At 40.7% G+C, this 26,986-nt stretch overlaps 1 protein-coding gene and 1 pseudogene across 1 annotated transcript; both read right to left on the bottom strand.

Moving 5' to 3' along the window:
- Positions 1–711: 711 nt before the first annotated feature.
- On the bottom strand, positions 712–1,539 carry LOC126062995 (olfactory receptor 1G1-like). Its single transcript, XM_049861074.1, has one exon. The coding sequence runs from the start codon at positions 1,537–1,539 to the stop codon at positions 712–714; it is 828 nt and encodes a 275-aa protein (XP_049717031.1).
- A 24,270-nt stretch (positions 1,540–25,809) lies between these two features.
- LOC126062990 (olfactory receptor 1A1-like) lies at positions 25,810–26,737 on the bottom strand (annotated as a pseudogene).
- Positions 26,738–26,986: the final 249 nt, after the last annotated feature.

Genomic DNA, 26,986 nt, shown 5'->3' with positions numbered 1-26,986 from the left:
AACCCTTCCCAGTCTTTGTCCCTAGTCATTCAGCATGATGCCATCACAGACCTGGGGAACCTCAGTGGCAAAAACACTGTTGGTAGAGGTACAGACCATCAAGATCACAGCTATCGTGGGCCAAGTGTTGTCTTTCCTTGATTTTATTCTTGGCCACATACAACACCCCAGCCATACACTCCCTTATTTTGATCATGAACTGTCTTATGTTGTTCAAAAGTATTCAAGCACATCCTTTATCATATTATAAGTCTGGATGACTATGATTTTAGAACATTATAATTGTAAGAATTTAAGCTAATTACATTACCTGATGATGGGTTTGCTCTGATTGAGTCCTATAGCTTAGGCCTGAAGATTTCAAGTTGAGATCACAAATACTGGAAGTGAAGTCTTCTATTTCTCTCCCTCTCCTATTTCTGCTTAGTATGGTGAATGCAAATGGGTGGAGAGTCCCATGTTGGTTGTCAAATCTCTACCACTAAATCCTAGCAAACCAGTTGCCATGAGGTTGATTCAGACATGGAGACCCCATGTATTGCATAACAGAACTGTGCTCCACAGGGTTTTTTATGGCTGTGACTTTTTGGAAGCAGATCACCAGCCCTGTCTTCTGAGGTGCCTCTGGGTGGGTTCAAACTGCCAACCTTTCAGTTCATAGTCAAGTGATTAACCGTTTTTGCCACCCAGGGAATTTTAAAAAGAATGTATTTACCTAACCCAAATGAGCTTTCTCAGGGAAGACTTGATGTCTTGGTTCCTTAAACTATAGATAAAGAGATTCAGCATTGGGGTAACCACGGTGTACATCACTGATGCAGCTGTGGCCTTCTGTGCTGAGCGGGTGGAGGGAGGACTGAAATAAACACAACAGGAAGACCCAAAGAAAAGACAGACTACAGAGAGATGAGAACTGCAGGTAGAAAAGGCTTTCTGCTTTCCCTGAGCTGAGGGGATCTTCAGGATGGTTGAGAAAATATATGCATAAGAGATAATCAGGCAAAGCATATAACCTAGGCCTGCCAGTCCCCCTAGGGTGAAGATCACCAACTCATTGATAAAGGAGTCTGTGCAGGACAAACTCAGGAGAGGGTTGATGTCGCAGAAGAAGTGTGGGATCTCGTGGTCTGCACAGAAGGACAGGCTGTTCATCAGGAGTGTGTGTAGCAGGGAGTGGAGGGCATTCATGATCCAAGATGCAATGACTAGAAGGACACAGAGCCCAGGGCTCATGACCATGATGTAATGGAGTGGGTGGCATATGGCCACATAGCGGTCGTAAGCCATGACAGCCAAAAGGAACACCTCCAGCATCACAAATAACATGAAAAGATATAGTTGAGATAGACACTCTGCATACGAGATGACTTGACTCTGGGTCCATATGTTTGCCAGCATCTTGAGGACTGTGGTAGACACAAAGCACGCATCAGCAAGGGAGAGGTTGGCCAGGAAGAAGTACATTGGGGTGTGGAGGTGAGCATCAGAGATGATAGCCAGAATGATTAGGAGATTGCTTGCCACAGTAACCAGATACATGGACAGGAACAGCCCAAAGAGGACTTCCTGCTGCTCCTTCTGCTTGGAGAACCCCAGGAGAAAAAATGCTGAGACACTGGACCAGTTTCCCTTTCCCATCCTTGGAAGCAGAAAGTTGGGTCAATTGTCTAAGGTTGCTAACCCTTGGATTGTGAACTCTGAAAATTATGCAAAAGTCCAATCTTGATCTTCTAGCATTAGGATGAATCACATGAAATTTTCAGTATTGGACTGGAACCTACAGAAACGGCAATTTCATACAGCTCACGTGAATGTTTGCGTGTGTCTGTGCTTGGTGGCATGGGAAATCAAAGATTTGTTTTCAGTGGGAGAAGAGGCTTTTCACCTTATTATGTAAGCTTTAATCCAATACATATATCTTGCGGTACTTGTTGGCCTAGCTATTATGCTGTTTGCATGGAAATCTTGAATTAATAAACCTAAGATTTCATAGGTTAACTCAGTCTTTCACATATTTTTCCAATACTTCAAAAACCATGGCCACTGGAAAAGGGGTTTTGGAATTGGTGAAAAGGATGTTAACACTGAAATTATCACTACCATTTACACAGTTGATCTGGCCAGAGATCTGAACATCATCACTGGTCTCTTTTTCTTCCTGCCCTCTCACATTCAAATAATTACCAAATTTTGGCAATTTTGCTTTCTCAATACAGCTCAAAGTTACCCACTTTTCTCTATCCTAGTTGCCACTACCATAAATCCAAAAAAAAAAAACCCACTGCCGTTGAGTCGATTCCGACTCATTGCGACTCTATAGGACAGAGTAGAACTGCCCCATAGAGTTTCCAAGGAGTGCCTGGTGGATTTGAACTGCCGATCTGTTGGTTAGCAGCCATAGCACTTAACCACTACACCACCAGGGATTCTACTATAGATCAGGGGACCATGATTTCTAACTTGGATTTAGGTAATTGTTCTTCCTTCCTCTATTTGTGCCCACCTGTCTTCTGAGTCCCTTATCATAGTAAGAATGAGCTTTTTATATATCAAATCTGATTTGGTCTTTCCACAGAGAAATCCTTCAAGAGCTCCCCATTACTCTCAGGAAAAGCTCTAAGCTTCTTAACATGGCCTGGTGGTCCTGGGTTGTCACTGGCACTTATTACAGACAGGCCCATCTTCCCCCATCCCTCAAGGACCTCTCTTCTCCAGTTATATTAAACCACTTTCGATAACTTACTTCTGGGCTTTGGCCCATGTTATTTTCGTGCCTGGATGGTCTTCCCTCTCCCATTCATTAGTCTTTGCCAAACATCGAATCTCAGATGTTAGTTCTAGAAAGACTTCCCTGATCCATCCTTCACAACAAACTCATGTTCGTGCTCCTCCTCATACTTCTGTACCCCCACTACCCCCCTCACCACAGCAGAAGTCATCTGCATTTTAACTGCCTGTTTTCTTGTCCGTGTCCTCCATTCTACTGACAGCATCATGGAGATTAGGCAGAGAAGACACCTATCTCATTCTCCTTTGAAATCTGGCGTTGGCACTGAGCCTGGTGCAACATGTGCTCAGTGAGTACCTGGTATATGAATAAATAAACCTCAACAAATGGAAAACAAAATTGGACAGAGGTGGTATCAGGCAAAGGGAATGGCATGAACCTTTTTGTGAGTCAGGTCACATGTTGCTGTGAGTTAATGTAATTCTCGTCATTCCTGGCCACAGGAATCACAAAAAACAAAAGAACCAAACCTACTACCATCCAGTTGATTCTGACTTATAGTGACCGCATGGGGTTTCCAAGGCTGTAAATCTCTGCAGAAGCAGACTGCCACATCTTCCCCGTGGAGCCACCACTGGAGGTTTCAAACCACTGACCTTTCAGCCAGCAGTTGATTGCTTTAACCACTACACCCCCGGGGCCACAGAAGTAATCCACAGAATCAGTTTTCCCTGATGCTTATTTTCCCCCTGAAGTTAAGCATATTCTGGGAGACTATCAGCCCTATTTGCATCCTCCTTGAGTTTATCTCCTGCTGAGCTCTGACTCAGCAGAATCAGGAGCCTCAGCCCTAATTCCCCTTCTACCTTCCCTCTTGGAAACCCTGGTGGTGTAGTGGTTAAGTACAATGGCTTCTAACCAAAAGGTCAGTAGTTTGAATCCACCAGGTGCTCCTTGGAAACTCTATAGAAGTTTTGCTCTGTCCTCACCAGGGACTTTACTTCTTCCCTTCTTTCACCTTTTACCATACTTTAGTCCCAATTTTTAGGCCATCTCCTGCCCAAAGAATACCCAGGACTTCACCCAAATATAAAAACCTTTAAATACAAAACACTTCCTTCTCACATGGAATCAATGGGTATTTTTCCAGGCTTGTTATGAAATACAAAGCCTACAACTTAAAAAAGGAAAACAACTTGAGTGCTGTTTTAGGAGATATAAACTTCCTGTGGTTGGCTGATTAAAATTTTTGGTGAACACAACTTGGTTGCCCTTGGAACTTAGGTTCAGGTTTAAAAAGGGAAACTGAGTTTAGAGAAACCATATTCCCCACTGATGGGGGAGAAGCACCCATAGGGGAAATAAGTGAAAGTTAAAGCTAAAAAACAGAGGGAATAAGGTGGTGGTTGGGACTGAAGAGGTCTGGTCACGTCTCAAACACATATCCCCATTGTCTGTCCCAAATAGAAACACATTTTGTCCCATACCCCAAAATAACATGCATTTATACTGGTTAATATGTTCATTAAAAAATCTCTGAAAGAATAGGCAGGAAACCAATAACAGTGATTATTTGTTAGAGGTGTAGGAATTGGGTGGCAGAGGGGTAAGAGTGGGTGAGAGAGTTTTCATGTGTACCTTTAGGACATATTGCAGTTTTACCTATGTGAATTGAATGTAATACTTATTAAAAAATAAATTGATTAAGGAAACCTTATCCCAGCAATCAATCATGAGCTCATAGAATGTGTATAATGGAGGACAATGCAATATAATGCAGCCTCTGTTTTATGGAGAGTCCGTAAATAGCAAAGAAACTTGTATGGTTGATGCTATATTCTATTAAAGCCTTAATTCTGTATGGGGCCTGAGTGGGTATGCTCATGTGTTTGTGTATGTGTGTAGGTGTGTGAGTGCATGTGTGTTTTCTGTACAGTGTGGGAGTTTGGTGAAAAGAATCATCATGGAATTACCTGGAGAGAAACCACTGTTGACTCCTTATATCACAAAGGCTCTCATTGTCTGTAAGATCTTAAGGACCTGGGGCTGTGCCCCTTTTGGCTGCTGAAGTAACACAGCATCATTATTGTTGTTGTAGGACTGTTTGCAGAAAGGCTGTGTGAGAGGTGGCTCCTACCTGACCATAGGCTGGAATGGGTAGAAGGGGAAAGGGGAGAAAAAGAATTGAAAAGGAGCTGGTTATCTCCCTCTCCTAGTCTCTACCTGGATGTTCTTGCCATTCGCTGAGGCTGCTACTGGCTGACCTCTGTTTCATATACATCTCTCCCACTGTGGATGACAAGGAGGTGACGAGAGCTTCTGTTAAAGGTACCAAAAAGGCAATTGCTTCATGCGTTGGATGTGTTGCATGACGATTATTGCCATCACTGCATCTTGTCCAATTTCTCTTTTGTCTCACAGTATTAGAGAAACCATTTATTTTTGTCCACTCTTAGAATGAAGGAACAAGGGCTCCAGATCAGGACCCGGATCATGCCAGTATACATTATCCCTGGAAGCTGCATTCACAGGAAGACCAGATGAGGCCTAATAACAATCACGTAGCCTCCCTTTTCTACTTTTCCAGAACTTGATGCTAATGTCTGCCTTATCAAAGCCCATGAGAAATGTGTTCTCGTAATTTCATCAGTACCCCTGAAATTAGAGTCCTGCTGTTCTTAGCTGTGGGTTGGACCAATCTCAAGGTCTGTTAAATTGAAGATAATTAATTCTGTGAGGTACCAAACCCCAAGAGGTCTGAGAATTCAGTGCTGTGTCCCTGCTATGAGTTGGTCCAAGAGAAGCTAAGGCATTAGGGACTTGACCATGACATTTCTGTGGTCCTAGCAGGATTCTGCCATTCCACACACCAGCAGAGCAGCTAAGGGAGTTTGGGTTGCTTCATTTAGCCTTGAGTTTTAGAGCTTTCAAGGAAGTGCAGAGAGAGGCTTTCAGCATCATGAAAAATGCCAGAAGGGTTGAACCACTGTTGGCTTAGAGAGGACTCTATGTCTCCTCTTCTTCTAGAGATGATAATCCCAGGCCAGGTTAAGGCTATGTCAGTGCTGTCTTTACCTCCTCTGGACATTCCATATCATGTAGATGCCAGCAGCCTGAATTCCATCCTTGCAGACGTTGGATAACATGTCCTTGGGGCAGGAGGGAGGTGAAATAACATTGAGCCAAACGGAGTCTCTTCTTTCTCCTGTAGAACTGACCTCCTACTAGCCTCCCTTCTCCTAATCATGTAATCAGGGTACACAGAGAATATAGAAACAAGACTATGAATGACCCGGAAATATGGATTATTCTTGGAATCTCTCTGGAACAGTGTCCAATTTCTTGTGTGTTCTAGAAGTGCTAGTATGACACACCCTTAAATCAGGAAGTTACTGGTTTAAGTATCTTATTCCACTTGACTGAACAAAGAAACCCCTGTATAACTGCATGTTAAGAAAATCCAGCTTAATTTTTTTCTGTCATGGATGGGCAAAAGGAAAAGAGTGACCCAGTCCTTTTAAGAAGAAAGTGGAAGCATGTGACAGCCAGAGTCTCTGCCAGACATGTAACGCTCGGCACCTGTGATATTCGATGCTCCTTGTTCATCGACTACAGTGAAATAGCAACTGGCACAGCTGAATGAACATAAGCGGAGAAGAGTGCTGCGCTGTTAGGCTGGAAAGATGATCTCTGCTGCGTTCCTCTTCCTATACCGCTTCCTCCATCTTCGATTCTGGAGAGATAGGACATCAAGGGAGCCCCAATCCAACTCAGGGCTCCCCAGTTTGACCGGATGAACACCCCTAAAGACCATCTTTAACTTTCTCAGTCTTAAAGTTTTTCTTTTTTTTATTGTTGTAAAAATATATATAACGCAATATTGGCCAATTCAACATTTTCAGGTGTATAGTTTAGTGATATCAATTACAGTAATCATGTTGTTCAACCATCACCCATAGTCATTGCCGAATTTCCCATCACCATAAACAGAAACTCAGTGCCTCCTAAACAATGACTTCCCCTTTCCCCCCACCTCCTGTAATCGCTAATAAACTTTGTTCTGCATACGTTTGCCTATTCTTGTTATTTCATTTAAGTTTGTTGTTGTTAGGTGCCGTTGAGTCGGTTCTGACTCACAGCAACCCTACGTACCACAGAAAGAAACTCTGCCTGGTCCTGTGCCATCTTGCAATCCTTGTTATGCTTGAGCCCATTGTTACAGCCACTGTGTCAATCCATCTCCTTGAGGGTCTCCCTCTTTTTTTGCTGACCCTCTACTTTGCCAAGCATGATATCCTTTTCCAGGGGCTGATCCTTCCAGACAACATGTCCAAAGTATGTGAGACACAGTCTTACCATCCTTGCTTCTAAGGAACATTCTGGTTGGACTTCTTCCAAGACAGGTTTGTTCGTTCTTTTGGCAGTCCATGGTATATTGAATATTTCTCGCCAAGACCACAATTCAAAGGCATCAATTCTTCTTTGGCCTTCCTTATTCATTGTCCAGCTTTCACATGCATATGAAAAAAAAATGAGGAGACTGAAAATACCATGGCTTGGGTCAGGCGCACCTTAGTCTTCAGAGTGACATCTTTGCTTTACAACACTTTAAAGAGGTCCTTTGCAGCAGATTTACCCAATGCAACGCGTCTTTTGATTTCTTGACTGCTGCTTCCATGGCTGTTAATTATGGATCCAAGTAGAGTGAAATCCTTGACAACTTCAATCTTTTCTCCACTTACCATGATGGGGCTTATTGTTCCAGTTGTGAGGATTTTTGTTTTCTTTACATTGAGGTGTAATCCATACTGAAGGCTGTGGTCTTTGATCTTCATTAGTAAGTGCTTCAAGTCCTCTTCACTTTCAGCAAGCAAGGTTGTGTCATCATCTGCATAACGCAGGTTCTTAATGAGTCTTCCTTCAATCCTGATGTCCCCTTCTTCTTCATATAGTCCAGCTTCTCAGATTATTTGCTCAGTATACAGATAGAATAGGTATGGTGAAAGGATACAACCTTGATGCACACCTTTCCTGACTTTAAACCACTCCGTATCCCCTTGTTCTGTCTGAACAACTGTCTCTTGATCTATGTACAGTTTCCTCATGAGCACAATTAAATGTTCTGGAATTCCCATTCTTCACAATTTTATCCATAATTTGTTACGATCCGCACAGTTGAATGCATTTGCATACTCAATAAAACACAGGTAAATATCCTGGTATTCTCTGCTTTCATCATCTGACAGCACCAATGATACCCATGGTTCCACGTTGCCTTCTGAAACTGGCTTGAATTTCTGACAGTTACCTGTTTTTATACTGCTGCAGCCACTTTTGAATGATCTTCAGAAAAATTTTGCTTGCATGTGATATTAATGATATTGTTCAATAATTTCCACATTCGGTTGGATCACCTTTCTTGGGAATAGGCATAAATATGGATGCCTTCCAGTCGGTTAGCCAGGTAGCTGTCTTCCAAATTTCTTGGCATAGATGAGTGAGCACTTCTAGAGCTGCATTTGTTTGTTCAAACATGTCAATTGATATTCCATCAATTCCTGTAACCTTATTTTTTGTCAAAGTCTTCAGTGCAGCCTGTACTTCTTCTTTCAGTACCATCAGTTCCTGATCGTATGCCACCTCTTGAAATGGTTGAACATCAGCTAATTGTTTTTGGTATAATGACTCTGTGTATTCCTTCCATCTTCCTTTGATACTTCCTGTGTCATTTAATATTTTCCCCATAGGATCCTTCACTATTGCAACTTGAGGCTTGAATTTTTTCTTCAGTTCTTTCAGCTTGAGAAATGCCTAGCGTGTTCTTCCATTTTGGTTTCCTATCTCCTGCTCTTTGCATATGTCATTACAATACTTTGTCTTCTTGATCTGCCCTTTGAAATCTTCTCTTCAGTTCTTTCACTTCATCTTTCCTTCTTTTGCTTTGGCTGCTTGATGTTTGAAAACAAGTGTCAGAATCTCCTCTGGCATCCATCTTGGTCTTTTCTTTCTTTCCTGTCTTTTCAATGACCTCTTGCTTTCTTCATGTATGATATCCTTGATGTCATTCCACAAGTGGTCTGGTCTTTGGTTATTAGTGTTCAATGCATCAATTCTATTCTTGAAATGGTCTTTAAATTCAGGTGGGATATACTCAAGGTTGTATTTTGGCTCTTGTGGACTTGCTCTAATTTTCTTCAATTTCAGTTTGAACTTGCATATGAGCAATTGCTGGTCTGTTCCACAGTCAGCCCCTGGCCTTGTTCTGTCTGATGATATTGAGCTTTTCCATTGTATCTTTCCATAGATGTAGTCAATTTCATTCCTGTGTATTCCATCTGGCAAAGTCCATATGTGTAGTCACTATTTATGTTGTTGAAAACAGGTATTTGCAATGGAGAAGTCATTAGTCTTGCAAAAGTCAATCATGCAATCTCCGGCATCGTTTCTATCACCAAGACCATATTTTCCAACTACCGATCCTTCTTCTTTGTTTCCAACTTTTGCATTCCAATCACCAGTAATTATCAATGCATCCTGATGGCATGTTCGATCAATTTCAGACTGCAGAAGGTGGTTAAAGTTTTCAATTTCTTCATCTTTGGCCTTAGTGTCTGGTGTGTGAGTTTCAATAATAGCATTAACAGGTGTTCCGTGTAGGCGTATGGATATTATCCTATAACTGACAGCGTTGTACTTCAGGATAGATCTTGAAATGTTCTTTTTGATGACGAATTCAACACCATTCCTCTTCAAGTTGTCATTCCCAGCGTAGTAGACTATATGATTGTCCAATTCAAAATGGCCAATACCACCAGTCCATTTCAGCTCACCAATGCCTAGGATATCAATGTTTATGCATTCCATTTCATTTTTGACTATTTCCAATTTGCCTAGATTCATACTGCATACATTCCAGGTTCTGATTATTAATGGATGTTTGCAGCTGTTTCTTCTCATTTTGAGTTGTGCCACACCAGCAAATGAAGGTCCGAAAGCTTTACTCCATCCAGGTCATTGAGGTCAACTCTACTTTGAGGAGGCAGCTCTTCCCCAGTCGTCTTTGGAGTGCCTTCCAACCTGTGGGGCTCATCTCCCGGCACCATATCAGGCAATGTTCTGCTGCTATTCATAAGGTTTTCTCTGGGTAATTCTTTTCAGAAGTAGACTGCCAAGTCCTTCTTCCTAGTCTGTCTTAGTCTGGAAGCTCAGCTGAAACCTGTCCTCCATGGGTGACCTTGCTGCTATCTGAATACCGGTAGCATAGCTTCCAGCATCACAGCAACACACAAGCCCCCACGGTACGACAAACTATAAGTTAGATCATACAATATTTGTTCTTTTGTGATTGATTAATTTCACTTAGCATCATGTATTCCAGATTCATCTCTGTTGTATCATGTATCAGGACTTCATTTCTCTTTATGTTGAGTGGTATTCCATTGTATATATGTATCACATTTTGTTTATGCATTCTTCCATTAATGGGCATTTAGATTGTTCCCACCTTTTGGCTATTGTGAATATTACTGCGACGAACATTGGTGTACGTGTTGAGTCCTAAAGTTTTGAGAGGCATGGTATGGTCACAACAGATTGATAGTTCTGGAGTCAGATACAGTGGGCTTGAATTCCAGCTGAGCAAGTTTAAGTTCTCTGAGCCCTAGTTTCCTCACCTGGCTGACCACTGAACCGCTCACACATGGGACAGACTCCGTGGAAGCATAAAAGAACTAAACTGAGATTAAAGCTGCTGCCTAAGAGTAAGAGTTTTAATAGGCTGTGGTGACACAAAGATGAAAGAGAGAGTTACTATCCTCAAGGAGTAAATAATCTAGTTGGCAGATGCATCACAGATTAGTTTATAGGGTAGTGGTTCTCAAAATTTTTGGTCTCGTGACCACTTTACATTCTTAAAAATAATTCAGAACCCCCAAAATTTTTGTTTGTATAGGTTATACTTATCAATACTCACAGTATTAGAAATTAACACTGAAAAAAATTGGAACTACTTATTTACGCATCATCTAAAAATACAATAATAAATCCATTCTCTGTTGTAAAAATAGCATGTTTTTATGAAAAGTAACTGTTTTCCAAAACAAAAATATTTTAGTGTGAAGAGCAGCATTGTTTTACATTTTTCAAATCTTTTTTTTTTTTTAATTATTGTACCTTAGATGAAGGTATACAGAACAAACTAGCTTCTCATTAAACAGTTAGTACACATATTATTTTATGACATCAGTTAACAACTCTACAACATGTTAACACTCTCCTTTCTCGAACTTGGGTTCCCTATTACCAGCTTTCTTGTACCCTCCTGCCTTCTAGACCTTGCTCCTGGGCTGGTGTGTCCCTTAAGTCTTGTTTTGTTTTACCGGCCTTTTTAATCTTTGGCTGAAGTGTGAATCTCAGGAGTGACTTCATTACTGAGCTGAAAAGGTGTCCGAGGGCCATGCTCTAGGAGTTTCTTCAGTCTCTAGTTTCTCCAGACAAGTAAGTCTGGTCTTTTTTTGTGAGTTAGAATTTTGTTCTACATTTTTCTCTGGCTCTGTTTGGGACCCTCTATTGTGACCTCCGTCAGAGCAGTTGGTGGTTGTAGCTGGAAACCATCTAGTTGTACTGGACTCAGACTGGAGGAGGCCGTGGTAGTGGTGGTCCATTAGTCCTTTGGACTAACCTTTCCCTTGAGTCTTTAGTTTTCCTTATTCTCTGTTGCTCCTGAAGGAATGAGACCAGTGCAGTATGTTAGATGTCTGTTTACAGGCTTTTAAGACCCCAGTCGCTACTCACCAAAGTAGAATGTAGAACATTTTCTTTATAAACTATGTCATGCCAGTTGAGCTAGATGTTCCCAGAGACCATGGTCCCTACAGCCCCCAGCCCAATAATTCGGTTTCTCAGGGAGTTTGGATGTGTCTATGGAGCTTCCATGACCTTGCCTTGTACAAGTTGTGCTGGCTTCCCCAGTACTGGGTACTGTCTTACAATTCACCAAAGTTACCACTTACCTATTGTGTATTTAGTGTCAAATCTTTTTAATGTCTGACTTAATAAAAAGCAACTGGATTCTCATACTTGTTTCTGAATTCAGCCTGTTGTGATATTTTGGTCTGACTTAAGAAAAAGAAGAAACTCTGACCTTATCTAGATATATAGTTGGGAAAGGGAGAAGATTTTTCAAATGATTGTGGATACTTTTCTTCAATACTATGCTAAAATTTTCCAAGTCATTATTTCTTAAAGGATAGGGGCAATGTGGCATCTGATACCACGTCAATGAACTTTTCATCTTCTTTTGCATTAAAATCCACTGGTCTGTCTTGCACTTTTTGTGATTTTATAGCAAGCATTGGACATTTGGAAAATAGCGTTTCACTGAGTTATTCAGATCTTCCAAATGCTCACACATTTCTCTATATAATACTTGTTAAAATCATTAGTGCCCTCACCAGACCAGTCTGTAAATATTGGGAAGCTGTCAAGCTGACGGTAGCAGGTACAAGTTTTTAAAAATTCTAATATTTGCTTGGAAGTTTGAAGATGATCATTGGCAACAACCACTGCTTGTCTTCCTTGGAATGACAGGCTCACTTCCTTCATTTTCAAGATATGCCTGCAAATACTTAAGTCTGAATAATCATGGTTGGTCAGTCAGTTGTTCTTTTAAATAAAATTGTGTTCCAGGAAAAAGTGGCTGATTTAGTTCTCAACTCAGAACAATCACACAGCACTTTTTCTTAGGACAGCCATTGCACTTCAGCATGGATAAGAAAGGCTTTATGTGAACTTCATATTAACTGCACTTATTAAAAGGATGTACAATTAAGGTTTAGATAGATAGACAGATAGATAGGTAGGTAGGTAGATAGGTGGATGGATGGATGGATGGATGGATGGATGGATGGATGGATGGATGGATGGATGGATGGATGGATGGATGGATGGATGGATGGTCGGATGGATGGATGGATGGGTGGGTGGGTGGGAGGGTGGATGGATGGATGGATGATAGATAGATAGATAAATCGATAGATAGATCGATAGATAGATCAATAGATAGATCTATAACTGCTGTTGAGTTGACTCCAACTCATGGTGACCCCACATTTAACAGAAGGAATCACTGCCCAGTCCTGCATCATCCTCATCATCACCAGCAAGTTCAAGTCCATCTTTGCAGCTATTGTGCCAGTCTGTCTCACTGAGGGTCTCGCTTGCCCTTGCTGGCCCTCTACTTCACCAAACACCATGTCCTTCTCCAGCGATTGAGCTCTCCTGATGATGTTCCCAAAGCGAGTCAGACAATATTTTGTTTTGAACTGTAAGGTTCTCATTTGCTAATTTTTGGGAGTAGATTGCCAGATCTTTCTTCTCAGATTGTCTTAGTCTGTAGGCTCTATTGAAATCTGTCCACCATGGGTGACCCTGCAGGTATTTGAAATACTGGTGGCATAGCTTCCAGCAACACAGCAACATGCAAACCACCACAGTATGACAGACAGACAGACAGGTAGTAGATTTAAGGATTAAGAGTTAATAAAGTAATAATTCTTACTGCTTCACCAAGGATATGGAAACTATCTTTTATTTTTGTTTTTTAATGTTTTATCACAGGTGACAGTGAATTGGAGGTAGATGCAGTTGTCACTTAGAATAGTGCTTCTGACTGTAATGTGCATACTAATCACCTGGGGGTCTTGTTAAAATGCAGATTCTAATTCAGCAGTGGTTAAGAGCTTGGCTGTTAACTAAAAGGTCAGCAGTTCGAATCCAACAGCTGCTCCTTGGAAATCTTATGGGGCAGTTATGCTCTGTCCAGTTGGGTCTCTGAGAGTCAGAATCGACTCAAGGGTAATGAGTTTGGGGAGGAACCTGAGATTTTGCATTTCTAACAAGTTCCAGGGTGACCAGATGCTGCTCAGCATTGAAGCACACTTTGAATAGCAAGGCTCAAGAACATTTTTCGGCCTGGAGAAGATATTCTCTTGTGATACCCCTGCCTAGTGAGCTTCCTGTTTGGTAAGGTAGCCTATTCTTTTACCATGCATTTATAATTAATTAGACATTTTGCCTATGGAGATAAGGTGTGCACTATACTAGCTGTTTAGTTTTATGTACTCTATTTTATGTGTTCTTGCGTGCCCTTGTTTTTTGAATTTGTCCAGTTCTCTCAATCTCTCCTGCCCTTATTCTAGTCCAATTTTTTTAAATTAATTTTTATTGTGCTTTAAGTGAAAGTTTACAAATCATGTCAGTCTCTCATACAAAAATTTACATACCCTTTGCTATACACTCCTAATTGCTCTCCTTCTAATGAGATAGCACAGTTCTTCCCTCCACTCTCTCTCCTTGTGCCATGCGGGTAGGTTCTGGCCCCCTCTGCCCTCTCATCTCCCCTCCAGACAGGGGTGCCAACATAGTCTCATTTGTCTACTTGATCCAAGAAACTCATTCCTCACCAGTATCATTCTCCATCCCATATTCCAGTCCAATCCTTGTCTGAAGAACTGGCTTTGAGAATGGTTCCTGTCTTGGGGTAACAGAAGGCCTGGGAGCCATGGCCTCTGGGGTCCTTCTAGTCCCAGCCTGACTATTAAGTCTAGTCTTTTTATGAGAATTTGGGGTCTGCATCCCACTGCTGTCTTGCTCCCTCAGGGATTCTCTGTTGTGTTCCCTTTCAAGGCAGTCATCGGTTGCAGCCAGGCACCACCTAATTCTTCTGGTCTCAGGCTGAAGTAGTCTCTGGTTTATATGGTACTTTCTGTCTCTTAGGCTCATAATTACCTTGTATCTTTGGTGTTCTTCATTCTTCCTTGCTCCAGGGAGGTTGAGACCAATTGATACATCTTAGATGGCAGCTTGCTAGCTTTTAAGACCCCAGATGCCACTCTTCAAAGTGAGATGCAGAATGTTTTCTTAATAGATTTTATTATGCCTGTTGACTTAGATGTCCCCTGAAACCATGGTCCTCATACCCCTGCCCCTGCTATGCTGGCCTTTGAAGCGTTCAGCTTATTCAGGAACTTCTTTGCTTTTGGTTTAGTCAGCTGTGTTGACCTCTCCTTTATTGCATATTATCTTTCCCTTCAATAGTTTTGTTTTTTTTTTTTGTTGTTGTTTATTGCACCTATGTATATTCCCCAAAGCTTACTTTTTAGTTTTTTATAGTCTTATAAAAAGGATACCAATAACAACCTTGGAATTTACTTTTTTTTTTCAATTTAATGGCATATTGCTAAGATTCAACCAAATTTTTGTATGTGTCTGTACGAGGACTGTGCCTGGAACCCAGGAGATTCTCTGGGGTGATTTTGCCATGTGCAATAGCAAAGGTTAATAGAAACTACAGCAACCAAAAAAAGGCAGTCCTATTGAGAACTCAGACCCCTCAGGATTGAGAATTTCGGTCACCTCACCAGGTGAAGACCAACTGTCTGATGTTCTGCAGCTCCCCTCAGAGACCTGAGCATCAGAGTGGTGATGCTTCTTCCTCTGATCTCCTAGCTCCTGGTAACACCACTTTTTCATTTTTCTTCCCACAGATCTAGTGGAAATAACTTCTTGCAGTTAATAATCTCTGGGGTATTTCAGTATCTGTCTTTTTTTTCTTTCAGTCTCTTTCAGGATACACCTGTGTTTGCAATTTCCTATAATAAAAATTTGTTTAAAAACACTGGGTGTGATTTTTTGTTTTCTGACTGGACCTTAATTGACATAAAATTTTTTTTTTTTTTTAACATACCAGCCATAAAATCTTTTCCTGACTTAGTCGATCCTGGGAATTTAGGACTTTAGTAAGAACCAAATTTCTGAAGTATGTGAAGTAAATTAAATTACAGTTTAAAAAATTGCTTCAGGACAGTATGTTTGGCAAAATGAAAGGGAGATGGCTGAGGCCAACAATAATTGACTTGGCATACAGGTGCAATGGTTTTTATTTTAAATTGAGGTTACAAAAATATACATAGAGGAGGGGGGGCCAAGATGGCTGACTAGATAGATGCTACCTCGGATCCCTCTTGCAACAAAGACTCGGAAAAACAAGTGAATCGATCACATACACGACAATCTACAAACCCTGAACAACAAACACAGATTTAAAGAGTTGACCTGAGTGACAGAGACGGAGAACGAACAACTACGGGGAAGTAGCAACTGTTTTCGGAGCCTGGAGCCAGTGTCCCAGTCAGGTAACCTTGGCGCCGGGCTTAGGACTGGGGGCAGGGGAGGTGAACACAACCTCCTGTGACAGGGCAAACAAAGGGCACAGGCCTACCCCCCTGAACTGACCCCGGGAGGGGGCCCAGCCCGTCTGCGCGGGTGGCGCAGTGACGCAGCTGGTGGGAGGAGAAGTCCCCGGGAGGCAGCAACTGATTTTGGAGCCAGGAGTGCAGCGTCCTAGCCAGGGAACCTTGGCGCCGGGCTTTGGACTGGGCACAGGGGAGATGAGCACAGCATCCTGTCATGGCGGAAACACAGGGCGCAGACCTACCGCCCTGAACTGACCCCAGGAGGGGGCCCAGCCAGTCTGTGGGTGTGGCGTGGCAACGCAGCTGGCGGGAGGAGAAGTCCCCGGGAGGCAGCAACTGATTTTGGAGCCGGGAGTGCAGCGTCCCAGCTGGGGAACCTTGACACTGGGCTTTGGATTAGCAGCAGAGGAACTGACCACGGCTTCTGTGGGCCAGACCCTCGGGGGCAATCTCTACACAGCCAGCGCACATAGGCAACACACCCCTCGGGAATCTCAGATAAAATAGTCATCCCAAGCAAGATAAGTAACTTTGTCTATATTCCAGGGTGCTACTCTCTCCCTTAGTTTACTCTCTCCCGTTTTTCTGAACCCTCCCCTCCCCTTCCCAGGCAGCTTCATTAACATTGGAATTTCCTGAGCCAGAGGGAGAATGGCTCCGCGGCTTTTCTTCCCCCCCCCTTTTTTTTTTATCTTTTCCTAACCCATTCTTCTGGCCTGAGAGAAGCCACCACAAAAAACCCAGGGACCAAAAATCCTTCCCTAATTGGACTAAAAACACAGAACCAGCTCCAGCCAAGCATATGTGATCCACAGTCTCCAGCTTTCAACCCTACAGGGAACAAGGTGGCTATTATAACGCAAAGGCATTTCTGATAGGGATCTGACTGCATTTTTTTTAGCGGATTTACTGGAAAAACAAGTCTCGCAGGTCTGATATCTCTGCATATTCAACAGAGCCCTAACTGACCCACAACAGGGAATGGAGGGCTGAAGCTCCCCCCAGACCACCTAGCCTCTTGCCTTAGGGGTCTAAGGAGGGTGACACCTACCAATCTGTAGAGGTACTTGCATTGGGGGCCTAAGGCACAGCTGCAGAGCCCTCCCACCAAGGTGCTTTAGGAATAGAGACACACCTACCTCACTGACACTTGGGGGAAGCGTGTCAGCATCCTGCCCCCCCCCGCAATGTGAACCCCAGCTGCTACTAGAATCTGGTGCACACAACTATCTCCACTACTTCTCAAGGTGGATAGGTGTTAGGGTGCAGCACAAACTTGATGACCCAAAATCAGATTCTACTCAAGAATAGTGAATGGACTCAGGCATATATATCTGGTAAAAGCCCAAACCAGCTGGTAATAGGTCATAAGTAAGTGAAGGGCTACAACAATCAAGACAGCACAGTCTAATAGCCCATCCACATATAATGAAAGAAAACAAAACAAGATAAGACTCAGTTAGCAAAGATAGAATAAATCACTACAATATCTTAGTGATGGCTCAGAGACAGCAGTCGATATCAAACCACATAAAGAAGCAGAACATGGCAGGTTCTACAACCCCCCAAACAAAAGAATCAAAATCTTTCCCAAATAAAGATACAATCCTTTAATTATCAGATACAGAATATAAAAAACTAATTTACAGAATGCTTCAAGACATCAGGGATGACCTCAGAAATGAAATAAGGCAAACTGCAAAAAAAGCCAAGGAACACACTGATAAAACAGTTGAAGAACTCAGAAAGATTATTCAAGAACATAGTGCAAAAATTAATAAGTTCCAAGAATCCATAGAGAGACAGAATGTAGAAATCCAAAAGATTAACAATAAAATTACAGAATTAGACAACGCAATAGGAAGTCAGAGGAGCAGACTCGAGCAATTAGAATGCAGACTGGACATCTGGAGGACCAGGGAATGAACACCAACATAGCTGAAAAAAAATCAGATAAAAGAATTAAAAAAAAATTAAGAAACCCTAAGAATCATGTGGGACTCTATCAAGAAGGATAACTTGCGAGTGATTGGAGTCCCAGAACAGGGAGGGAGAACAGAAAACACAGAGAGAATAGATGAAGATCTGCTGGCCGAAAACTTCCCTGACATCATGAAAGACGAAAGGATATCTATCCCAGATGCTCATCGAACCCCATTTAAGATTGATCCAAAAAGAAAAACACCAAGACATATTATCATCAAACTTGCCAAAACCAAAGATAAAGAGAAAATTTTAAAAGCAGCCAGGGAGAAAAGAAAGGTCTCCTACAAGGGAGAATCAATAAGAATAAGTTCAGACTACTCAGCAGAAACCATGCAGGCAAGAAGGCAATGGGATGACATATACAGAGCACTGAAGGAGGAAAACTGCCAGCCAAGGATCATATATCCAGCAAAACTCTCTCTGAAATATGAAGGTGAAATTAAGATATTTACAGATAAACACAAGCTTAGAGAATTTGCAAAAACCAAACCAAAGCTACAAGAAATACTAAAGGAAATTGGTCAGAAAACCAATAATATCAGATACCAGCACAACACAAGATCACGGAACAGTACATCCTGATATCAACTCAAATAGGGAAATCATAAAAACAAATTAAGATTAATTAAAAAAAAATGCTCAAAACAGGGAGTCTTTGAAGTCAATATGTAAAAGATCACAATAATCAAAAAGAGGGACTAAATACAGGTGGCATAGAACTGCCATATGGAGAGGGACACAAGGCGATATAGGACAACACAAGTTAGGTTTTTACTTAGAAAAATAGGGGTAAATATTAAGGTAACCACAAAGAGGTACAACAACTCCATAACTCAAAATAAAAACCAGGAAAAACGTAACAACTCAGCAAACATAAAGTCAAATATTAAGAAAATGAGGATCACACAATTTACAAAGAAAAATGTCTCAGCACAAAAAAGTAAGTGGAAAAATGAAATTGTCAACAACACACATAAAAAGGCAGCAAAATGACAATACTAAACACTTACTTATCTATAATTACACTGAATGTAAATGGACTAAATGCACTAATAAAGAGACAGAGAGTCTCAGACTGGATGAAGAAACATGATCCGTCTATATGCTGCCTACAAGAGACACACCTTAGACTTAGAGACACAAACAAACTAAAACTCAGAGGATGGAAAAAAAATATATCAAGCAAACAATAAGCAAAAAAGAAGAGGAGTAGCAATATTAATTTCTGACAAAATAGACTTTAAACTTAAATCCACCACAAAGGATAAAGAAGGACACTACATAATGATAAAAGGGACAATTGACCAGGAAGATAAAAAAAAAAAAAAAACATATTAAATATTTATGCACCCAATGACAGAGCTGCAAGATACATAAATCAAATTTTAACAGAACTGAAAAGTGAGATAGACACCTCCACAATTATAGTAGGAGACTTCAACACACCACTTTCGGAGAAGGACAGGACATCCAGTAAGAAGCTCAATAGAGACACAGAAGACCTAATTACAACAATCAACCAACTTGACCTCATTGACTTATACAGAACTCTCCACCCAACTGCTGCAAAGTATACTTTTTTTTTCTAGCGCACATGGAACATTCTCTAGAATAGACCACGCATTAGGTCATAAAACAAACCTTTGCAGAATCCAAAACATCGAAATATTACAAAGCATCTTCTCAGACCACAAGGCCATAAAAGTGGAAATCAATAACAGAAAAATTAGGGAAAAGAAATCAAATACTTGGAAACTGAACAATACCCTCCTGAAAAAAGACTGGGTTATAGAAGACATTAAGGAGGGAGTAAGGAAATTCATAGAATGCAACGAGAATGAAAATACTTCCTATCAAAACCTCTGGGACACAGCAAAAGGAGTGCTCAGAGGTCAATTTATATCGATAAATGCACACATACAAAAAGAAGAAAGAGCCAAAATCAGAGAACTGTCCCTACAACTTGAACAAATAGAAAGAGAGCAACAAAAGAATCCATCTGCCACCGGAAGAAAACAAATAATAAAAATTAGAGCTGAACTAAATGAATTAGAGAACAGAAAAACAATTGAAAGAATTAACAAAGCCAAAAGCTGGTTCTTTGAAAAAATTAACAAAATTGATAAATCATTGGCCAGACTGATTAAAGAAATACAGGAAAGGAAACAAATAACCCAAATAAGAAACGAGATGGGCCACATCACAACAGACCCAACTGAAATTAAACGAATCATATCAGATTATTATGAAAAATTGTACTCTAACAAATTTGCAAACCTAGAAGAAATGGATGAATTCCTCGAAAAACACTACCTACCTAAACTAACACAATCAGAAGTAGAAAAACTAAATAGACCCATAACAAAAAAAGAGATTGAAACGGTAATCAAAAAACTCCCAACAAAAAAAAGCCCTGGCCCGGATGGCTATACTGCAGAGTTCTGCCAAACTTTCAGAGAAGAGTTAACACCACTACTACTAAAGGTATTTCAAAGCATAGGAAATGACGGAATACTACCTAACTCATTCTATGAAGCCACCATCTCCTTGATACCAAGACAAGGTAAAGACATCACAAAAAAAAGAAAATTACAGACCTATATCCCTCATGAACATAGATGCAAAAATCCTCAACAAAATTCTAGCCAATAGAATTCAACAACATATCAAAAAAATAATTCACCACGATCAAGTGGGATTTATACCAGGTATGCAAGGCTGGTTTAATATTAGAAAAACCATTAATGTAATCCACCACATAAATAAAACAAAAGACAAAAACCACATGATCTTATCAATTGATGCAGAAAAGGCATTTGAAAAAGTCCAACACCCATTTATGATAAAAACTCTCACCAAAATAGAAATTGAAGGAAAATTCCTCAACATAATAAAAGGCATCTATGCAAAGCCAACAGCCAACATCACTCTAAATGGAGAGAACCTGAAAGCATTTCCCTTGAGAACGGGAACCAGACAAGGATGCCTTTTATCACCACTCTTATTCAACATTGTGCTCGAAGTCCTAGCCAGAGCAATTAGTCTAGACAAAGAAATAAAGGGCATCCGGATTGGCAAGGAGGAAGTAAAATTATCTCTATTTGCAGATGACATGATCTTATACACAGAAAACCCTAAGGAATCCTCCAGAAAACTACTGAAACTAAGAGAAGAGTTTGGCAGAGTCTCAGGTTATAAGATAAACATACAAAAATCACTTGGATTCCTCTACATCAACAAAAAGAACACCGAAGAGGAAATAACCAAATCAATACCATTCACAGTAGCCCCCAGGAAGATAAAATATTTAGGAATAAATCTTACCAAAGATGTAAAAGACCTATACAAAGAAAACTACAAAGCTCTACTACAAGAAATTAAAAAGGACATACTTAAGTGGAAAAACATACCTTGCTCATGGATAGAAAGACTTAACATAGTAAAAATGTCTATTCTACCAAAAGCCACCTATACATACAATGCACTTCCGATCCAAATTCCAATGTCATTTTTTAATGTGATAGAGAAACAAATCACCAACTTCATATGGAAGGGAAAGAAGCCTCGGATAAGCAAAGCATTACTGAAAAAGAAGAAGAAAGTGGGAGGCCTCACTCTACCTGATTTCAGAACCTATTATACAGCCACAGTAGTCAAAACAGCCTGGTACTGGTACAACAACAGGCACATAGACCAATGGAACAGAATTGAGAACCCAGATATAAATCCATCCATGTATGAGCAGCTGATATTTGACAAAGGACCAGTGTCAGTTAATTGGGGAAAAGATAGTCTTTTTAACAAATGGTGCTGGCATAACTGGATATCCATTTGCAAAAAAATGAAACAGGACCCATACCTCACACCATGCACAAAAACTAACTCCAAGTGGATCAAAGACCTAAACATAAAGACTAAAACGATAAAGATCATGGGAGAAAAAATAGGGACAACGTTAGGAGCCCTAATACAAGGCATAAACAGAATACAAAACATTACCAAAAATGATGAAGAGAAACCCGAAAACTGGGAGCTCCTAAAAATCAAACACCTATGCTCATCTAAAGACTTCACCAAAAGAGTAAAAAGACCACCTACAGACTGGGAAAGAATTTTCAGCTATGACATCTCCAACCAGCACCTGATCTCTAAAATCTATATTATTCTGTCAAAACTCAACCACAAAAAGACAAACAACCCAATCAAGAAGTGGGCAACGGATATGAACACACATTTCACTAAAGAAGATATTCAGGCAGCCAACAGATACATGAGAAACTGCTTTCGATCATTACCCATTAGAGAAATGCAAATTAAAACTACGACGAGATTCCATCTCACTCCAACAAGGCTGGTATTAATCCAAAAAACACAAAATAATAAATGTTGGAGAGGCTGCGGAGAGATTGGAACTCTTATACACTGCTGGTGGGAATGTAAAATGGTACAACCACTTTGGAAATCTATCTGGCGTTATCTTAAACAGTTAGAAATAGAACTACCATACAACCCAGAAATCCCACTCCTCGGAATATACCCCAGAGAAATAAGAGCCTTCACACAAACAGATATATGCACACCCATGTTTATTGCAGCACTGTTTACAATAGCAAAAAGCTGGGAGCAACCAAGGTGTCCATCAATGGATGAATGGTTAAATAAATTGTGGTATATTCACACAATGGAATACTACGCATCGATAAAGAACAGTGACGAATCTCTGAAACATTTCATAACATGGAGGAACCTGGAAGGCATTATGCTGAGCGAAATTAGAGGCAAAAGGACAAATATTGTATAAGACCACTATTATAAGATCTTGAGAAATAGTGTAAACTGAGAAGAACACATAGTTTTGTGGTTACGAGGGGAGGAGGGGGGAGGGGGGAGAGGGTTTTTTACTGATTAATTAGTAGATAAGAACTGCTTTAGGCGAAGGGAAGGACAATACTCAATACATGGAAGGTCCGCTCAACTGGACTGGACCAAAAGCAAAGAATTTTCTGGGATAAACTGAATGCTTCAAAGGTCAGCAGAGCAAGGGCGGGGGTTTGGGGACCATGGTTTAAGGGGACTTCTAAGCAATTGGCAAAATAATTCTATTATGAAAACATTCTGCATCCCACTTTGAAATGTGGCGTCTGGGGTCTTAAATGCTACCAAACGGCCGTCTAAGATGCATCAATTGGTCTCAACCCACCTGGATCAAAGGAGAATGAAGAACACCAAGGTCACACGATAACTAAGAGCCCAAGAGACAGAAAGGGCCACATGAACCAGAGACCTACATCATCCTGAGACCAGAAGAACTAGTTGGTGCCCGGGCACAAGTGATGACTGCCCTGACAGGGAGCACAATAGAGAACCCCTGAGGGAGCAGGAGATCAGTGGGATGCAGACCCCAAATTCTCACAAAAAGACCATACTTAATGGTCTGACTGAGACTAGAGGAATCCCGGCAGTCACGGTCCCCAAACCTTCTCTTGGCCCAGGACAGGAACCATTCCTGAAGACAACTCATCAGACATGAATGGGACTGGACAGTAGATAGGAGAGAGATGCTGATGAAGAGTGAGCTATTTATATCAGGTGGACACTTGAGACTGTGTTGGCATCGCCTGTCTGGAGGGGGGATGGGAGGATAGAGAGAGTTGGAAGCTGGCAAAATTGTCACGAAAGGAGAGACTGGAAGGGCTGACTCATTAGGGGGAGAGCAAGTGGGAGTAAGGAGTAAGGTGCATATAAACTTATATGTGACAGTCTGACTTGATTTGTAAACGTTCACTTAAAGCTCAATAAAAGTTAAAAAAATACATAGATTTTTATGTTTATTGTAGGCTACAAGGTAAGGAGGAATAATGTAAGTTTGATACAGCAGTTAAATGGAATGGAGTTTTCCTGAGTATTTGTATTTCCTTAGTTCTCCTTTTATGCTATCCTCTTTGGCACTTAGTATTTCACTATGGGAAATATCTCATAACATTTGGCCTCCTTGAGTTCACCCAGCAAAGTGAGTCGTGATGGATTTATTATTCAGACATAAGATCAAAGGATTCTTTTAAGACAGATTTATTGAGTAACTACTATGTGCTAGTACTGTTCCAAGGTCTGGGGGCACAGCAGTGAACAGACCTCAGACCTTCACTTTCTAAGGAGGGAAGACAGACAATAAATAGGTTTACATAACTGTTTTTTTTTTTTTGTTAACCTTGACAATTCCCTAAATGAATACTTTCATTCACTGCATCATTTTGTCACTCATTCACACAGATTCATATTCACTTTTAATCAAATTTCTTTTGGTTAAAAAGGAGATAATTTTAATAGTTCTCAACTTGGTGTTTTAGGGTGCCAGAAAGCATTGAAAGGTGAATACGATCATCTTCAACACCATGGAAAAGTTCATGGCAATGTGAATTAGCTATAGAAAATAAAAATTTTGTACTTTTACTGGTGACTAAAAATAGTAAAAAAAAATAGTAGATAATAAACCGACTTGTACATTGCTCTAAGATACACTCAATTCACTTCTTCAAAACATTGTTATGTTTGGAAAGATGAGGTTTATGGACAATCACTTATATATTATTAATATTTTGAAAGAGTTTAATAGTTTTCTCACAATAGAATCAAATCATAGATAGTGGGATTCCTTTATGGGTATTTAGTGACCTCCTAGGTAACTGGCTCTGTTTTGGGGAGTATTACTACATGGTCAGGGCTGGTCACCCAAAATCAAAGCCCTATCTCCCCCAGGCCATGCTGGAGAAATATGGTCACATCGTTTTCAATACATATCTTTGTTTTTCCTTTGTTATTCGGCACCCCAATTTTCTGCCAAATCAGTTTTATTTCCCATTATAATTAATTAACTCAGAACATGTCATGTCTTTATTGCTTTAACATGCAATAAATCTATTGATGAATGTCATTCTAATAATTTGTTAGGTAGAATCTTATGATCTTTAGAGACAGCGTAGTTTAATCAACTATGCAGCAAGAACAAAAATATCTCCCAGGGTCTGTTCCTTTGAAGATTTTAACAGACAGATAAATAACCTCCAGTTTGATTTAAAAACAATAAAACCTTTGAGTTGATTTTGACTTACAGCAATCCTATCTCTATCAGAGTAGAACTGTGTTCCAAATGGTTTTCGATGGTTGATTTTTTTGGAAGTAGATCACTAGGCCTTCCTTCTGAGGCACCTCTGGGTGGACTTGAACTGCCAACCATTTGGTTAGCAGCTGCGTGTACTGACCATTTGCACCATCCAGGGACATCCCATTCTGATTATGTCTGATCACTATCAGATTAAATTTCAGAGACTGGTAATTTCATTCATTCATCTTTCTTTCCACCAATAATTATTGGATGTATTTTTATATGACTGATGTTGTGTTAAGTCAACTCGTGCCCTCAGAGGCATGTAAGCATAGTAGAGGTGATTAAACATAATAGTGCAGTAAGAATTGACATTTCAGTAATGATTTATATCCTTCAAAGCATGAGCTTATGTGATTCTCTCAAACCTGTGACAGGCACATATGTAGATGTTGCAGCCAAAGCTCTGACTTTCTCAACTTTACTCTGCTAGTCAGTAGCATAACTGGGATATGAACTTAACAATCTTGACCTGCCATTCTGCCAAAAGGAGCAATAATGCATATAAAGTGATAATTTCAATGAGATGCCTCATGATATTGTGATAAGATTGCTGAGAAGAGGAATTTTCTGGCTGGAAAGATCAACGATGGCTTCTTGAACGGGGATGACATTGGGGCTGGACTCTTATGTGCATGCCTAATGGTGACTGCCCTCCTCAATGTAGAATCTTATACTGGTTATGAGGAAATTCTCTTGCTGAAGAGTTTCCCTAAGGCAGCCTTCGTGTCCCGGTTTCTCAGACTGTAGATGAAAGGATTTAACATTGGGGTCACTGCTGTGTACATTACAGTTATCACTGCATCCTTTAGGCTGTAATGGGTCAGAGGACGGAAATACATTCCCACGACTGTCCCATAATACAAAGAAACAACTGTGAGGTGGGAGCCACAGGTAGAGAAGGCTTTGAGTATGCCCTTACTGGATGGAACACATAGGACAACAGAAAAGACCCGAATATAGGAGGTAATAATGCATATTAATGGCACACAGAAAACACCAACTCCTAGGTACATCATTTTACATTCAGGTGGGTATCTGAATAGGACAATTTGAGCAAAGGTGTAATGTCACAGTAGAAGTTGGCCACTTCCTGGTTCCCACAGAAGGACAGACTAGCTGTGAGCAGAGCGTGGGGGAGGGCATTGGCATTTGCAATCACCCAAGACCCAACAACAAGCAGGGTGCAAAACTTTGGGCTCATAATTGTTGTATAATGGAGAGGTCGGCTGATAGCTACAGCACGATCATATGCCATCGCAGCCAAGATATAGCTATCCGTGTTAGCCAAGGCAATCATGAAATACATCTGTGTTAAGCTCCTCCAAAGGAGATGGCTTTGCTGCCCAAAAGGTGGTTTGCCAGCATCTTAGGGATGGTTACAGATGAGAAAAGGATGTCAACAAAGGAGAGGTTGGCAAGGAAAAAGTACATGGGGTTGTGAAGATGAACGTCAGAAAGAATGGCCAAGATGATGAGCAAATTTCCAAGCAGTGTGATGGGATAAATAAACAGGAAGAGAATGAAGACAACACATTCCTGCTGCTGCTGACTGGTAATTCCCAGGAGAATGAAATTCAGGGTAGAGGACTGATTGTCTTCCCTCATGACTCCTTCAGCATGAAAAGGAGAAGAATTCAGAATTATTAGTGAAATGACTCTGTATAATGATCTTCCTTATCCACAACTTTTGACTTCAGAGTTCAACTCTCTTTGTACCTGGGTTTACTAAATCAATAAAGAGTCCATATTTTGGGTGAAAAAAATCACTCTTGGTCAGTGGGACTGTTTGTCACCCCTGGACACTCCCTTCTAAAAAGTGAGCAATCTGTGAGTCAGGGATGCCCATCCTCACCA

Source organism: Elephas maximus, chromosome 19 (genome assembly GCF_024166365.1).
Source record: "Elephas maximus indicus isolate mEleMax1 chromosome 19, mEleMax1 primary haplotype, whole genome shotgun sequence".
Lineage (NCBI taxonomy): Eukaryota > Metazoa > Chordata > Mammalia > Proboscidea > Elephantidae > Elephas > Elephas maximus.
Note: the sequence above shows the minus strand (reverse complement) of the source record. Positions and strands in the feature narration are given on the sequence as shown.

Coding starts and splice junctions, on each gene's coding strand:
- LOC126062995 (XM_049861074.1), bottom strand. CDS start 1,539: ATGTATCTGGTTACTGTGGCAAGCAATCTCCTAATCATTCTGGCTATC.